This window comes from Ruditapes philippinarum, unplaced genomic scaffold (assembly GCF_026571515.1).
Source record: "Ruditapes philippinarum isolate M1 unplaced genomic scaffold, ASM2657151v2 ctg981_1_1_1_1, whole genome shotgun sequence".
Taxonomy (NCBI): Eukaryota; Metazoa; Mollusca; class Bivalvia; order Venerida; family Veneridae; genus Ruditapes; species Ruditapes philippinarum.
This window is the reverse complement of record NW_026855378.1, coordinates 123,991-142,998: the sequence shown is the minus strand read 5'-3', so window position 1 is coordinate 142,998 and position 19,008 is coordinate 123,991. Positions and strand designations below refer to the sequence as shown.

Sequence of the window (19,008 nt, the reverse complement as noted above, 5' to 3'; positions counted from 1 at the left end):
CTAAAACTGTACACATGGTCAAAATTTCATTGCTGTTCATCAAAGGACAAGAAAGTAGGTGACTGTACCCTTGGGCAAGGCACAATTTTGACCCAAGGGTTTAATTCAAAACAATCTTGATACAGGTCCACCAAACAACATTTCAAGTCAAATATCTAAGCTGTAAAACTGTTTAGAAAAGAAAACATTTGTTTTATTTTCTGTTTTTACTACGTGTACATAATGAGAATCACTGCCCCCGGGCAGGGCCAATTTTGACACCAGGGGAAAAATTTGAACAACGTTGGTAAAGGACCTATAGATGATATTATAAAACAAACATCACAGCTCTATGACTTGAACCTTCAGACAAAAACATTTTTTATTTTTTTACTATATGTACATAATGAAAATCAATGACCCCGGGGCGGAACCAATTTTGACCCAAGGGCTATAATTTGAACAATCTTTGTACAGGTTCAATTCGCAAATTCTCATGCCCTATATTTAACCTCTAGCCTTTGTCAATTCAGAGAAGAAGATTTTTCAAGTTTTTACTTTATACATAATTATAAGGAAAACTATCGCCTCTGGGGCAGGGCGATTTTAACAATAGGGGCATAATTAAAACAACTTTAGTAGAGGACCCATAGATGATATTATATACAAAATATCAAAGCTTTAAGGCTTGTACCTTCAGACAAGAAGATTTTTAATTTTTTTACTATATGTATATAGTGAAAATCAATGACTCTGGGATGGGGCCAATTTTGACCCCAGGGCTACAATTTGTACAATCTTGCTAGAGGTTCACTACACAATGTTTCATGCAAAATATCTTAACTCTAGCCTTTGTAAATTTAGAGAATTTTAAGTTTTTACTATATAAATATAATGAAAATCTATGGCCCCAGGGGCGGGGCTAATTTTGACACTAGAGGCAAATTTTGAACAACTTTGGTAGAGTACTTAAAGATAATATCATTTAACAAATATTTAAGCTATAAACCTTGTACCTTCAGACAATATTTTTTTTTTAATATTTACTATATGTATATATTGTAAATCAATGACCCCTGGGCGGGGGCAATTTTGACCCCAGGGCTTTAATTTGAACAATCTTGCTTGAGGTTTACTTCACAATGTTTAATACAAAATATCTTACCTCTAGCATTTGTCAATTGCTAGAAGATTTTTTTTAAAGTTTTTACTTTAAGTTTTTACTATATACATATAAGGAAAACCAATGACCCCCGGGGCGGAGCCGATTTTGACCCCAGGGCTATTATTTGAACAATCTGTGTAGAGGTCTTCCAGACAATGCATTATGCAAAATATCTAAGCTCTAGGCCTTTTGGGTCTTAACAAGAAGGTATTTTAAGTTTTTACTATATGTACATATAGTGAAAATCAATGACCCCCGAAGCAGGGCCGATTTTGACCCCAGGGCTATAATTTGAACAATCCTGGTACGGGTCTACCAGACAATGCCTAATGCAAAATATCTAAGCTTTAGGCCTTTTGGGCCTTTACAAGAAGGTATTTTAAGTTTTTACTATATGTACATATAGAGATAATCAATAACCCCCGGGGCGGGCCGATTTTGACAATGCCTAATGCAAAAAATCTAAGCTTTAGGCCTTTTGGGTCTTTACAAGAAGGTATTTTAAGTTTTTACTATATGTACATATATAGAAAATCAATAACCCCCGGGGCGGGCCGATTTTGACAATGCATTATGCAAAATATCTAAGCTCTAGGCCTTTTGGGTCTTTACAAGAAGGCATTTTAAGTTTTTACTATATGTACATATAGAGAAAATCAATGACCCCCGGGGCGGGCCGATTTTGACAATGCCTAATGCAAAATATCTAAGCTCTAGGCCTTTTGGGTCTTTAGAAGAAGGCATTTTAAGTTTTTACTATATGTACATATAGAGATAATCACTGACCCCCGGGGCGGGCCGATTTTGACAATGCATTATGCAAAATATCTAAGCTCTAGGCCTTTTGGGTCTTTACAAGAAGTTTTTTAATTTATTCCTATAATTCATTTTGGTTGCCGTGGCAACCAGATTTCTGCATGGAATAGAACAACTTTGGAAGCCCTTCACACAAGGATCAATTCTACCAAGTTAAGTCGAAATTGGACTAGTGGTTTTTCACAAGAAGATTTTTAAGTTTACCATATAATCTATAGAACACACACACAAACACACACGCACAGGTGAATCGCTATATGCCACCGCATCGTAAATGCTGCGGTGGCATAAAAACACGGTTTTCAGTATGCACATCATGTAAGTCAGGTACCGTTAATGTATGCTTACAAGTATAAACAACAAGTATCAACTTTGAAAGTGCAAGTAGCCGATCTTATTCTTTTTTACCTTTAATTAAACCGACTGGCATCAAGAACTAGTTAGTGATATATATACGTTGACAAAACTCTATTCAGATTCAATAAGACAATATTTGTTTGCTGTCTTAAAAATATAGATGTTCTAAGAAGTGTACACTTTGCACACTATTTTAACTATTTAACTTAATGACGAAAGCATTTGTAAATATATGTATATCGAGCTTTAAAGTCAGGTAACTTTGATGTATATCTTCCACTTTCCTTACGCATTTCCTTATTAACAATTAAATATTGTGAAGTAAGGCAATATCTTTATTTTATTAAAATAGTTTACAGAATAATAGAAAAAACACTTATATTATTCCTAAAAGGGAGATATGATTGGCGACAATAAAAATTATTTTCTATTTTTACTTCCTAATTTGGTTCAGTCGCAATGATTGAAAACATGGCAACTATTATGCCCATGGTTATTCAAACCAAACTATATCTTGATTTTGATAATGTCGTAACTGAAAATACACGCTAAATTTATATTAAAAGGGTTCACTTAAACTTTATTACACATGATATGTTTAGGAAAGAGCCGTAGATACAGGGAGAGTTATTCGATAGTTTGCTTTGAGATATCCTTTAGGATCGTTTTATGAGAACACCGTTAATGGTTATTTCATTATCTTTTTGCTTTCATGTGTGACAATATAGTATTGAAAATTAAAGTAATCAAGAAATACAAGGCGAAAACCTTACAAACTCGAAGATAAAAATATGAAAGATAAAAAATTATACAACATGAATCGACATGAAGCGTACGTCAAAAATGTATAGACTATAATCAAATACCATAAAGGTAACATGATAAACATGCAATGTATATACAAAGACGTACGGAGGAAAAGTTAAAAGTCAATTTGAAAAAATGCACTCTAACGATTAACTACAAAAACAGTCTGAAATTTCATACCATTGTTATAACATTTAATTGAAATTGTTTCCACAAATGGTTTTTAGGATTAAACAAAGCGGTAGTAGGTTTTAAAATGTTACCTGGTGGACATGATATACCAACAACGTCGTTTTGACTACAATTATGTATTCCCCTTCCGCTATGCGTACATTGAGATAAGGTGTTTTCATTTCCTGTACATTTGACATACTCTAAATGAATTGACAATGTGCCAGCGCCAAAGTATGCAGACCCGAATACCAGAGCATTATTTCTGAAAAGAAAAACGTGTTTTTTATCAAACAAACTCAGATACAATGTATATAATGTATATCTAAATATAAGTCATTTGTTTAACGTAATGCAATAATTTATTAAACGTCTTACACTTGCTTGACGTAAACAAGAACATGATTTCATTACTTTGAAAAATCATAAGCCGATCAATTACTATTGTTCATTTCATGTCTTAAACCTTTACAAAAAATAATTCACCTCAAACGAAAACGTTTGAGAAGTTTGTTGGTATTTCATATAATTGACTTACGGTGGATAATCCAGCATCTTACAAACAACACTTGCTGACAGTGTATCAAACCCATTATCGCAAACAGTTCCCCAAGACCCATCATGCCAAACTTCAAGTCTCCCTTCATATTGACTTGATCCGTTAACCAACCGAACTAAGAAAATAATTAATATTTCAAAATATCATTAAATAGAGCATAATGATTAGTTTTCTTCTTTTTTATACAAACATAGAGAAAATTATTTAATTAAAACAATTGAAAATCTTATTTATTAAAAAAGTAAAATAAAAACTTATGGGAGAATTCCTATCAATCAATTTCATAAACTATACCTCATACGACCCTTAAATTTCACAAAAAATATATAAAACATATGGTAGGCAAACACTTAATCTCAAAGTTAGATTACTTAAAAAGCACAAGGACTTGTATTTGTGTGTAGGTATTTGTAAAGTTTCTACCTTGAAAATGTCGTTATCAGACCGTAGTCATTTAGCTTTTCAATTATCTCATAAAATATTTAATAAAAAGCTTAATATGGTTGATTTAACCACAAATGAATGTGCAGTGAAACGGTATCTGTTTTAAAAAGATATATCCGCTTTAAGACAACACAATTGGCATGTAGTTCATAATAGAAAGTCAAATTATGACGTGACAAAAGTGACATAAATTTGTGATGCCCTGCAAAACGGACTCACGACCTGAAAACAAGTTTAGCTTTAACGCAACTTACATCCTTTCATGCAAACAATTTGAATTAAAAATGCCACAAGTAATTCTGACATATCTAATTGAATGTCATATTAATTTTGATATCTGCTTTGGAAGATATACAATGTACTGCTATTTATTTAGCAAATCTTCATGTACTGTGTATTTTGAATATTGCTAACAAATGTTTAAATGATATTTGAAGACTCGTTTTATAAAATGGTTTAGATAACATACCTACAAAATATCTATAAACTAAATACCATGGCCCAGTTGTTAAAAACTTTTGTTAAATATTAAATATTTAAAAAAAAACATATTGCAAAATCAACAAGATTCCGTCTTAAATTTTGTTGTTAAGCAATCCTGATTTTTCAACCATTGTTAATGTTAAAATAGTGTTAAATCAGCAAAGTGTTAATTCTTTGTTAAATATCTTTGTAAAAAAATTTGTGGTTCAGAAAAAATTACGTTATATTTTTGTTAAAACATCAACTTTAACAAAAACTTAACAACAAAATTAATTCACCTCCACAGGTGAATTAATTATATCGTTAGTGAAACAGAAAATTGCTTGCCCCCTTGCTATGCCCCTGTCAACTCACAACCATTTACTTTTATCACTTTAACACAGTCAAATGGGGCAACGTTTTAATTAACAAATAACACAATTATTTAAGAAAGTCCCATATACTATCAAGACTCAATGAAGTAAAAGCATAATGATAAACAGGTTTTAATTAGTACTAAGATAATCTTTTCAACCCCATGTCTCAACATTAAAACAACCATAACATTGTTGTAGTCCTGTCTGTGATTGACATTCTGGAAGTATACACTTTAACAAATATTACAATTACCTTACTCTTCTTAATCTTTAATGTTTAATATTCATCAATATGATAATACCATATTTATCATACATAGTAACAATGTAATAAACCATTTTATTGAACAAAGTTTTGACATTGTTTACTAATTTTCTGAAGTTCCAAAATAAATCAATTTATTACCTTAATTTACTACTAGACCAAGTCTGAAAAAATGTTCAGCCTGTCTAAGACTTTTCAGATGGTGTTACCCTAAGAATACAATTTAATTGCTCTACCCTACCGACTGTGCTATCGCCTGTTTATATATCCTCATCCCTTATAAGTGACCAGTTCTAAACAGTGGATTAAATGGTGGCTTATTTGTGCCATGTCATATTTACCCCTTGCGCATCATTGAGAAAAAGTTCAACAAAGTGTTTCGCCTTTGGGCCCTGTGAAGCAAAATGTTGACTGTGTCGAATTTTTGTATTTACGTCTCGTGAAAAAAGTCAACATTTTTTTGTACACAAAATGTTGACTTTGTCGTATTTCCGTCCGGCGCCCCGCAGAGCGAAAATCTGATGTGGCACAAAACAGCCACCATACAATAATAAATAATGCCATGAAACACAGTATATAATATTAGTAGAGATGTGTATAACTGCTGGAGATGTATCACAATAGATTATAATGATACCTTAGTTTAATCACAAGACAGTTTAATGATTATTAAAATTAGAAAATAAAAATGCAGTTTGTAATGTTAAAGTATGTTTTAGTAAATATATACTTTGATTACCATAGTTCTGTTTAATACAGATCTGTTGTTTTTTCCTGTACTTATTTATAGTCTAACAGGCACACCAACAGTACTGAATACCAAATGTCCTTTCCAAATTCTGAAGATCAACAACTGATCAGTAATATGTACAAGTAAAAAATTGCTGGGAAATGCAGCAATATGATTGTCACGGCGAAAATCAACCCCCCCCCCCCCACAAACACACACACAAAAAAACAACAACAAAAAAGCAGTTAAAGATATTGATAAGGTATCTCCAAATAGCATTGTGTTGAATTAACATGTTAACTTGTTCAGAAGGTTTTTAAATATCATAATGTAACTTGTTACATGAGCCATGTTTATGTAGTAGAGCAGAATAATTATCATTCTTGTGTACTGCATACCTCTTGAGTGAGATTTATACACCTATAAAGGTTCATGTTGATATATCAAAGGCTTTTGTAGTTATGCTCTGGACAAAATTAAGTATGAAAAATAACAAAGGGCAATAACTGAAAAATAATGCACGGTAGGTTAAATGTCTTGTGTGCTGCACTCCTCCTCAATGAGATCTATCCACCTATGAAGTTTCAAGTTGATACCTCTAACACCTTTTTGAGATAAGCTCCGGACAAAAAGTATGAAAAATAACAAATGGCAATAACTAACAAAATATAAAGGGTATCATTCTTGCGCACAACATTCCTCCCAAATAAGATCTATCCACCTATGAAGTTTCATGTTGACATTTCAAAGACTTTTTCAGAGATATGCTCCACTCAGGTGAAAAATTTAGTATAGAAAATAAAAAAGGGCAATAACTCAAAAATTATGAAGGGTAGAGTTATCACTCTTTTGCACTGCATACTTCCTGAGTGAGATCTATCCACCTTTGAAGGTTCATGTAGATATCTAAATGGCTTTTGTAGTTATACCCCGGACAAAATTAAGTATGAAAAATAACAAAGGGCAATAACTGAAAAATAATGCACGGTTAGTTATCATTCTAGTGTGCTGCACTTTCATTAAAAAGAGCTATCCACCTATGAAGTTTCAAGTTGTTACCTCTAACACTTTTTTGATATTCTCCGGACAAAAAGTATGAAAATAACAAATGACAACAACTCAAAAATTATAAAGGGTAAAGTTATCATTCTTTCGCACAACATTCATCCTCAAAAAGACCTATCTACCTATGAAGATTACATTGACATCTTAAAGTTTGTTGTTTTTTTAGTTAATTTATGCTCCACTCCGGTGAAAAATTAAGTATGAAAAATAACAAAGGGCAGTAACTCAAAATTTAGGAATGGTAGAGTTATTACTCTTATGCATTGCACACCTCCTGAGTGAGATCTATCCACCTATGAAGTTTCATGTTGATATCTCAAAGGCTTTTTGAGTTATGCTCTGGACAAAAATTGAGTTTGAAGAATAACAAAGGGCAATAATGAAAAAATATGCAGGGTAGAGTTATCATTCTTGTGCACCGCACTTTTCCTAAATATGATTTATCCACCAATGAAGTTTCAAATTCATATGCTCCGGACAAAAATGTAGACGGACGGACGGAAGGACAGACGGACGGATAGAGACTATTTCTATATCCCCCACCGTCTTTTCGGCGGGGGTAATAAAACATTTTCTTGCTCATAACTAAAGGAAACTCAGAATTTTGCTCACAATAACGAGACATGAATTCTGAATGAAGTTTGATGTTGTGGTAAAAACTGATTTAAGGACCAAATTAATTTATTTTACAACCTGGTATGGTGAATGTTTATTGTGAAATGCATATAGTGTTTTCGCATTTTCGCATTTTGAGGCGAAGACGCGAATATATACGGATGGCGTAAATCAACCACCATACATAATCCATTCAAGGCGAATTTCTCAAGCATGTCGAAAGGATGTCCGGAAATGTGTTAATATAAAACGCTGATATTTCGTGTGTTGATAAAAATACTGTTTAGATTCTATATGGTTTTGAAAAAAAAACCTGTTTCTATGTAACTTTTCACGGAAATGGGCTGTACAATGATTGCGTGAAAACAATAAAATGTCGGCTGTAGAAATCGAAAGGCATTTTGTCACGTGACTTTTGCCCATGCTACCGAAAACTACCCATCACAATATCACGGCGTTGAGACGCCGTGAAATGAACATTTGTTTTCATCTTTTACCAAAAGTGGGAGTAGAATAAGTCATCAAAATAAATGTAATGTAAACCCTGGATTCAAACAGAGATTTTTATTATAAATTAAAATAAAGTTCCCTGATTCAACATTACATTAGTTTCAATAAAGTTAGAAATAAAAATATGTCTCCCGTTTCGAGTCCATCTAAAATAGGGTTTTAAGAATTTCTTAACTTCTTCTAATTTTCTTTACATTAAAAGCAATCAGATGTTCTAATTGTTTGACAGGTTGTGCATTAGCTTATTTTATATAGATGAAAATTAAAAAAAATCAGTTGTACTTCATTTATTTACATAAAAGAGATGTTGATCCAAACAAGCACTATAATTTTACTATTTTATAAATATCATTACTGACTTGCAAACAATACAAATATGAGTGGTTCCTGTTTTCTACCAACCATACGAAGTGATTTAGTCTCGTTCCCAAATTATTATTCTCAAAAATATGTTAATATGTACAAATATGATCTCAAAATTATCAAATACTCCATTGTTTATATATAGTATATGAGTATCTGTTACAGTCACCATTTACATAATTTACAATATAAGTCCCTAAATGTCTTTGAAATTTTCAAATACATCTGTAGGAACTTAAAAGTTAAAATCCTAATTATGACGGGTAAAGTTGAACAATGCATAGATAATGAAATTAAAACTGTATCAACTTGCATACATATTGCTGAAATTTAGAGAGAAAAGTTGCTGAGCAAATGTGTGTATTTTAAATTTAATGCTATGCTATTGTTTCACTAAGGGCCATTTGTCAGTCAAAATTGACGATGGAGTTATAAGTTATCAACCTAGTCTTTACAGTGACTTCTAATTATTTCGTAAACATGCCAAGCTAAAATTCTAAATAAAATGATATATAGGGCCCATTTCTTATAACATGAGCATATGGAAGAAAACTCAATCGGGTAGTTAGTCCCTTAACTGACTTATCAATTCCCACAATGTGTAAATAGTGTATTGTCAACAGCCATAATAAGTGTTTTAAAGTGTTTAAAAATGGATTCATCAATCAGACTTTGCTAGCATGTTTTCTAACACCAATTTTTCGGTTCCCGGACAGCGCAAGTCACTTTCTTTTTGATTGATCATGAAATCTTTTCTACGGTAATTTGCACTGTACATCTGCTCTGATATGTACAGAAGTTTCAGTTCCTTGCGAAAGTGAAGGCAACAAGTACTGGTAAACAGTTTGACAGCCTGTCCAGACACGATGCAGTGGCTGAACTGTGCTCTGGTGAATTCAATGTAGCGAAGTGCCATGGTTTGGATTGGAAACTACCTACACCACCCCCACCAACACCAAAATGCTTCAGATGCCCATGGAAATAGGATCAATTAACATTAAACGAACATTAAATATGTATGACCGTGTAAAAGCTGAACACTATGAAATAAATCGCTCTCAAAGTCAGTCAAGATATTCAGTTTCATGTAGGTACTGGGGCACTGGTTACATATATATTCATGACCAAACAGTAAAAAAAAAGACTTATCTCATAACACGAGTTTTCATTTTTAATTAGTCTATCACTCAGCTGTATTTTGCAAATAATGTACATCAGTTAATGTTTTGAGTATTTCTTATTGAATTGGAGAGAAATCGGCAATTTTGTTTCTTGTAAAGGAAAGTTACACATTGCATTATGGTTTGTTTTGTTAGTTAAGTAAACGTTAAGCACTTTAACGCCTCGTTAACCAACGAAATTTTAATATAGCTCTGAACAACTTGCAAACAAAATGTTAAAATTTATCAACAGTTACTTTGTTGTTAAAGTTAACAAAAGTTTTGAACAACTGGGCCCCTGTATACAACATATTTATATCAACCAATTCGTGTTCTTCTATCATGGCTCCGTTTAAGTTTGGTATATATCAATCCATAGAGAAACAGTTAAGGAAATGAGGTTCTGTTCCCTTCAGGATCTACATGCAGCTTAAAGTAAAAGTGTCGTATTTAAAAACCAACAATTGATTACAGTCATTTTCCAATAAAATATTCATTGCCATCGAGAGCTAGTGAAACCAATTTGGTTAAACAATATGAACAGAAAGTCGTCTTGTATACATGTCGCCTGAAGTTCAATAAATGACGTCTATAATTAAAAAGTACGATGTAAACCTAAAACGACATTATGAAATGACAAAGCACGTGCTCCGTGTAGGCCATATAGTAACCATTTTGTTTTTTTAAGGTCGGTTTTCAATTATTATTTGTCTATATTGACATATTTCCATTTATGATGGTGTTATTTTGTATACGAAAGGAGGACATATATAATATTTACAGCAAAAATCTACTTTATTTTGGATCATCGCTCTTCATAATGTCATTACATTTTACATTTGTGTAAATAATTCACTTTTGTTTTTCTTTCATTAAAATTAAAAAAAGTCTTTTTAGCTATTGTGATCAACACGTGCTGCAGACTTGAAATTTGTAGAGGACTACCTTAGGATTGTTTCAGTGTGATATCTAGCAGGTCTTTTAGGAGGATATGTTGTTTAATTAAGATATAAATACTTTTGAACATAGAAGCTCACCCCTAAGCAATTTTGTTATACCTGTGCTAAAGGCTGTTTCTAATAAAATAGTTTAAAGCTTATCATACAAATCAATGTCAATTAATGTATGTAATTATTGCGTCTATTACCAGCATATTATTCAATTTGTTTAAGGCAGTTAGCATTAAGATTAGCCCAAGCCAATAATTTGTAGTAAGCTTAATAACTTACTAGACTACCAGAGAGAAGGACTTTTCATCCGCTATAAGGATAGTTTTACCATCATAAATTGAAGTATTGAACAAGACATTTCGTTCTACTCATATTATCAGAGATCATTTAAACCTAATTTCATTTTCAGAATTATTTATGTTCTATTTCAGTGACCACTACTGGACTTCTAACCAAGCGACACATACAGGTGGAAAAACGAATTTATAAAGTGAAGCGTTAATTTGAGCCAATTACATGCAGTTTACTGTGATCAGTTTCATTGACTTATATATTATATATTTTATTCAATTGAAAGCTAAAACTAAACAATAACTAAACATTCCGTTTTAAACATGACAGCAAAGCAATGTTTCAAAAGGTCACTGAAACTTTGCAGTCACCCAAACAGGGCATATTGTACGAAAGTAAAATCAGTATGTTTAGGTTCTAAAGAAAATGATCATCCTATATAACTTTTCAAAATATATAGCAATATCTTAAAATGCAGACCAGCATTATTCCATAGAGCAAGAAAGGTTAAGGTTTGTATTTAAAATCCAATTAAACGTTTTAACATTTACGCTAAACGGTGATTTCTTTTTCCTCATATGTCTATATGAATAATCTTGTTTCATGCTGAGGTCGAAACTTTGTTAAACAGCTAACCAATTTAATCAAAATTTATTTTGTGCAGATATATGGTTAAATGATAAGTTAAATGTGATTTTCAAACGAAAATATTTCATTTTAATGATAGGCTTTTGAAAAATTACCGGGAGTACACGATATGCCGACATCTTCACCATGATCACAATTATGAGATCCCCATTCTCTATGTGGACATTGAGATTTGAGATAAGTTCATTTCAGTTTACGTATATTTAAATACTTTTAGATAAAATTTATTTTCAGGGATCATTCAAACCTACTCTTATTTTATTTTATCAGCATTGTTTAGGTTCTATTTATACTTGACGATTTTTAACACAACATAATTGCATGAAATCAGTCCATCCCTTTAATATCAATGTTTTTGAAGATGAAAACATGTCTTTTGAGAATCAAATCACACAGATCCACTGCTTTTCGAATTAACTTTGATTTTGTGCAGATATATGGTTAAATGATAAGGTAATGGGCCGCTCCAGTGAAAAACAATAGTAAACAATTTAAGGCTTATATTTCAATAATTACTGTTTTTGGATTCTTCATACTGTATCACGGGGTGACATTGTTACAACCGTTTATGAACATTGATATCAAAGTCTGAATGTACATTTTAATCGTTAATTAAAAGAATATAATTACGGTTGTTTTATTTTTTAGCCAAACTGCATGACTTTTGTAATTTTGTAGAGGGTAATTAAGCAGTGCTACATTAAAAAAACTCAGCTTTGAGTATTTTTGTATGTGCATGAAATATTTAAATTTATGTTTTCCCATAAAATTCTATTTAAATCAATTTTTATCGCATAGAAGTTATTTTCATTACGTTTTTAAGGACCACAAGGTATTGTTACATGTCATAACGTTAAGCTTTGAGGAGACAACCTTTTAGACATCTTTACTATATACGCCTTTTAAATTATAGTAAACTTTACGACGGGCCGATTTTTACCCTATTGGCATGATTTGTGTCAGATTCGAAACAGATACGGACAAAGTTACAGCAACATATGCAACATATAAAATGCCTGGTTGTTGTAGTCTTTTTTTAGAAACATATTAATGCTTTTGTAAACTATATCTTAACTAAATTTTATTAGCATCTTGATCCATAATGCGATACCAGGTGCATGATTTATTTAAAGTTAAGTTCCATAAGGTTCTACTAGAAAATGCTACATGCCAAATATCTATGGTCTAGGAAAATCATTATTTCAGAAGAAAATTTAACTGTTGCACAATGAATTGAAAGGTCCATGGACTGGAAAATTTATGATCACATCAGAAAAAATTGTGAAACTTCTATAATAAAGGATGCAGTTTGATGTAACAAGCTATATTTCAAAGATCGGATGCATTGTAGAGTTAATTTGTAGTTCATATGACATGCACCTGATTGAAATAAATATTTTTATATTTTAATTTAAAGAAGGGGGGCATCTCAGGATTAGTCTGTCTATTCACACTTAATTTTTTTGTCAAAGTATGGATCCTTTCCATAAATAAATGATAAAGTTAGGAAAATATAATAAATTATAATCCTTTGACGGTCAAAGTCAGTTAAACGTCAAGTCCATATCTAAATTATTTAACATGTCTGTTTTGGCACAAGTGTTATATCCACATATGAATCGAAACCGTACATAAATAACAAAACTATGACAACTTAATCAAAATTTAATACTTTGACCATTATATTCAAGGTCATTGAAAGAGGGTTATGGTTGTGGCAATTGAAAATAGTTGTGGTTCTTGTACGTTGCATTTTCTTTCACTTTGGTTGACAATCGATGAACTACTCTGTAATAAGTCCAGATAGAGTTCCGGTTCTTGAGCACTGCACTTCCTCTTGTTACGCTTGACCAGTGTATGCAGTTGTTTTGAATTCCAACAACTAGTCATTTAGTTATGCACTGGACAAGAAAAAAGTAAGAAAAGGCAATAACTATGTAATTAGTCCAAATAGAGAGTTATGGTTATTGTGCATTGCACTTCATCTCACTGCGCTTGAACATTTAATGATGTTGTTTTGAATTCAAACGATTAGTTTTCAGGAAATGCATTTGACAAAAAAGTAACAAAGGGCAATAACTATGTAATTAGTCCAAATTGAGAAATAATTCTGAGGACAGTGCTTTATTTTACTGCGCTTGACCAATGTATGAAGTTGCATTTAAATTTCAACCATTAATTTTCAAGTTATGTACTGGACAAGAAAAAATAACGCAGGGCAACTCTGTCATTAGTCAAGATGCAGTTATGCTTCTTATGCACTGCACTTTCTCTTATTGTGTCTGACCATTGTATGAAGTTGTTTTGAATTCCAACAAATACTTTTCAAGTTATGCTCTGGACAAGAAAAAAACATCTGAAAAGTAATAAAGGGCAATAACTCCTTATTCCTTTAGACGCGAAGCGGGCCGGGTCTTTGGCTTGCCCGGTTATAATCTTCACATGTACATTTAAAAGAAAATCAAATTAACAATTTAAAAAGTCATAGATTTCTATACATATCAGTGAAATTTTCAGTGGCATAATTATCTAGTGCCATTTTCCATGAAACTTAATGATAATAGGCGGGGTATTCCGATAACGGAACTATCGCAACTTTTCGGCTTTATGGTAATCTTCGAGGGGTTCCGAGCGAAAACGGAAGCAGTAGATGAAATTATTATTATAAGTGTTCATGAAAATAAAAAGTGGTTTATTTTTAAAATTATTTAAAAAGCATTTTAAGCAAACAAACTAATATGAAAAAGGCAAAGCCTGAAAGCGAGCTCGATTTTCTTTTACCGTAAGATAGTTTAAATTAATCGTTTATTTTTATTTTTCATTTTCCGTTTTAAAATTGTCATTCGGTATTTTATACACTGCTTCCGTTTATTCTGGTTCTCCCTTTCTATTATGGTTCCTTTATGAGTGCACAGGACACCAGTCTACGCTTCCGTTTTCAATCAAAGTACATCGGCTTTTATCGTTGTAATTCGAAAAGTTGCGATGTGTCCAATTCGGTACTTCGGACGCAAGTTTTCAAAACCATCACTTAGCAGGTTCTCGCGTTACCGTAAAGCTCTTTTGCGAGCAGGCCCTTCGGACCAGCTCGTCGAGCTCGCTATCAAAATAATGTGACTAGTGATTTTTCAAATTTGAATTTTTCTAAAACTAAATCTAGGCTTTTTAAACGCATCAACATCAGTATTATTTTATCTTTTCATGTGTTGTACCATGGAATGTGTCTGAAATCATGGTTGCATTAAGTTACATGTACATCCCGTCTTCGAACATGACACGCCGGCAGAGCATATTATACATGATGCATTGTTTAGTTCTTTACCCTCGCGAATCCGAAGCGTTCCGACATCTTTTATTTAAGTTTTATTGCATGATTTTTATATTTATTTTTTTTCTATTGATGTTTGAAGCCATTATAATTTGCTTTGAACGCTCACAAATTGGATGACCGAGTTAAATTAACCGCTTACTAAAACTCAAGGACTTATTTTGAGTCTAATATTCATGAATGTCTTTTCTTTAATTATGTTTTGTTATAATATAATGTCAATTCATTCATTTATACCAAGGTAATAAGTATAGCAAGTTACAAGAAAAACACGAAAAATGCAATAATTGGACCTTCAATGTTAATGTAATTTATGAGTGTGGGTTAAAGTCGTCTGTAAAATTAACTGAAAGGTCTATCATAAAAGATTATTTAGATTAAGTTTGAAGACAATCTATTCAGAAACTACACAGTTATAGACACTTATAGCAACAATCAGCAAAAAAAAAAACAAGTAAAATTTAGACATGTGACCTTAAAGGTATAGTTCATTAAGGAAAGAAGGTCTTAGTTAGTCTAGTGTCTACTTGAAGGTCTTGTCCAAAAGATTGTTGTGACCACGTATGAAGGCAATACACCAAGAACTTTTAAAGTTATGATAAAGGTACAACTTTGCGGACAAAAACGGCAAAGGCAACGAACAGTATCTTTTTTTTTAATGTCGAGCTAAAAACAACTGAACTGTCAAGCATTATATTCTGCAATTCTAACCTATACTTAATTAAAAATAAATATTTGGATACCACAAAATCTTATTTACGTTGTCACTGCAATTCATCATAAAAGAGCAAAACAGAGATAGATTAGTGCATCTGACAGAGAAGAATAATGACCGATTTTTTTTTCTTCTCTCACACAGTGGCACTGTGGAGCTTATTTTCAATACATCATCATCTGAATTCTTCACATTTATTATACCTTAATATATATTTTATAACGAAAGTAGTTAACTGTAGAAATTTTATGTATGAAAAACAGAACAACACAAAACATTCCATTTCTTAAGAATGTATTGAATATACGAGGGCTGTTCAATAAATACGCGGAAAAGTGTCGCTATTTCCTTATTGTCCAAGTTAGCTGAATAAAACTTATACAGTAATAGAGACAAACATATTTTAAAAATATACAGCAAATATTGCCGTTCTGGCATGAATCATATGTTAACAAACGGTCGTAATGGTAACCACATGTAGCGATTACCGGCCCATTTTTGTTAATTTTTACAAAAAAGTCACTGATTAATAATGACGTCGCATTTTAACGTTTACCGTGCGATTTTCACCAAACTTTGCATAATTGACGCGCAATATGTTGGCGTTACGCACATGACGTCATGTTAGTGTGTGACGCCATTTAGGCGTTAGGCGGCCATATTGTTTAGTGAGTATGCGTTAAAATGGCATCGGAACAACGATCTTCAATAAAATTTTGTGTTTTGAACGGGTTTTCAAAGAAAGAAACAATGTTAAGAAAACAGCAATGTACAAGTGGTATGCCCGATTTCTAGGCGGCCAATAAAGCATCTCTGACGACAAACGCAGTGGACGTTCCCACCTAACGTCAAATCACGTCGTTGTGATAAAGGAGCTGCTTGACAATGATCGTCGGATAACAATTTGCGAAATACACGAAAGATCTGATTGTAGCATTGGCACAGTGCATCGCATTATTCACGATGAACTCAATATGAGACGCCTGTGTACCAGGTGGATACCTAAAATGTTGACGGACGAACAAAAAGTGGAAAGGGTGCGGTGTTGTAATCAATTTCTCAGACGCTTTCATAGGGAAGGTGAACTATTCTTGCGACGGATAGTGACTGTTGATGAGACATGGATCAGCCTATACGAACCTGAAACGAAATCACAGTCTTCTATGTGGAAAACACCAGGATCGCCTTCACCTAAGAAGTTTAAAGTCGGCCCATCTGCAAGGAAACAGATGTTCATCGTCTTCTTTGACGTCCACGGTGTGATACTGAGCCACGCGGTACCCCTGTGTCAGACTGTGACGGCGAAGTATTATTCTAAGGTGAATAAATTTATTTAATCTAAAATAAGATATTCATTATTATGTCTATACATTACCTAATAATAATTTATATTTGTGTAAGTAATTATGAAAAAAAATTAAAACGACAATTTACTTATGATTGTATTTCTTTATGCTTTCAGATTCTGAGACGCGATTTTATGAGGGCGATGAGAAAGAAGCTGGCCACGAAAATCGCCGACACGATATTTCATTACGACAACGCACCGTCTCATCGTGTGGCCGAAACACAGTACACACAGAAATTTTTACGTGCGTGTCTTTATTTAATATAAATTTTCTTGAACATGAATTTTCATTTTATTTGTGTTTACAAGATAATTGACGCACCCAAGATATTCTTTAAGCACATATCAATGATAAGCGCTTACATTTAAGCTTAATAAGATTAAGCGCGTATAAAAACGGCGCATAAAAGTACCGTTAAAATTATTATAGCGTCAAAATAAGGAAGCTAAATTGTTCATTTAAACATCTTTATTCAATCCAGATGTAAACATGTTAGAGATAGTTCATATAAAGTAAGTTTTCATAAATACTATCTTATTCGAACGGCAACATTTATGAAGTAATGTGTAGACCAAAAAGCTTTAAACTTAATTTTATTTTGTTTTGCCTTTTAACAATTCTTGTAATTTAATTACAATTATTCATTTATTGGTATAATTATAATTGTTTCTAGAGCATGACACATGAAGATATAGAACTCAAAAAGATAAAAAAGCATATCGTTATATATACCATGTTACCTGTAGAACAACAGTGAAAAATGGCTGCCCTAAAGAACGCCCAAAGCGTCAAAATTAAACATGATGCAGCCCCTGCTTGGTTTGATGGAGCTTGTACATGAACGGATAAAAACAATTCTAGCTACCGTCCAAGTCCCCTAGCTTTGACTTCACCATTTTTGAAGATACAAACATGAAAATTGTACAATTATGAATTATTACTCAACCGCAGATATATTCATACAGCTGTTATTATGGACCCTTCAAAACGACACATACTTATCATTATATGGTCCGTAAGTAAAAACAACGAAAATTTCGCAGAACAGGATCAAGGATCTATGCGTTAGAAGGTAAAATGTTAAACTTATGCATGAACAAACGTACGTACACCGTAATTACAAACAGAACAAATTAATATTTGTAAAAAAATATCAGTATGAACGGAATTCGAATTGCATCTGTAAAAAGTTGCACCGTACTTCACTTCAGTGTTGTCATATTTTTATAGTTTTTCGGGATCACTGATTCCAACTCTTTGAAAATTGAGTACCACTTAATCCGGTGCTAGGAGGCGTGATGGACGTTGCACTTTTTCATTATTACTCATGTACAGACTCAATCAAATCTAGACTGCAATTTCCATGTAATTTTGTTGTGATTAATATTCCAAGGGATGATACTTTATCCGGATTTTTATTATGTTAAGTTGTTATCAACCACCCGATGTCTACTTTGCATGCACAAACGGACAAGTCGAAGACTATACGGACAAACTATCCAAATCAATATACATCCTTTCGAAAGTATGAAATTATTCATGAAAACTTTTTTAAAAAATGACATGGTTGTTATTTGCCACAAGAGATATAAGTTTTTAAAAAGTTCCAATCTGTTTAAATATTCTCATTTTTACAGAACTCCTTATCTAAATAAGTTTAATATATGCTATTTTTTTCAAAAACATTTTTAACAGGCAAATGTTACCTGGTGTACATGATATGCCAACATCGTCACCATGAACACAATTATGTTCTCCCCAAGTTCTATGCAGACATTGAATTAAGCTTGTTTCAGTTCCCTTACATTGAACATCATCTAAATGTATCGGCAATGATCCAGCGCCGAAGTGTGCGGACCGGAATGCCTGGGGTTTAGTCCTG

At 32.5% G+C, this 19,008-nt stretch overlaps 1 protein-coding gene across 5 annotated transcripts in view; it reads right to left on the bottom strand.

Moving 5' to 3' along the window:
- Positions 1-19,008, bottom strand: part of LOC132743110 (deleted in malignant brain tumors 1 protein-like) — a 180,390-nt gene that overhangs the window by 84,881 nt on the left and 76,501 nt on the right. For 2 of the 5 annotated variants that reach the window (XM_060731622.1, XM_060731621.1), the window contains exons 14-16: positions 18,833-19,005; positions 3,834-3,969; positions 3,388-3,560 (exon numbers count right to left, since the gene is read on the bottom strand). The exons of 1 other annotated variant lie outside the window; for it this stretch is intronic. In XM_060731622.1, the coding sequence (XP_060587605.1) occupies positions 3,388-3,560; positions 3,834-3,969; positions 18,833-19,005 (482 nt within the window). The remainder of the gene's footprint in view (positions 1-3,387; positions 3,561-3,833; positions 3,970-18,832; positions 19,006-19,008) is intronic. 2 more of the 5 variants (XM_060731623.1, XM_060731624.1) reach the window with 2 other exon arrangements.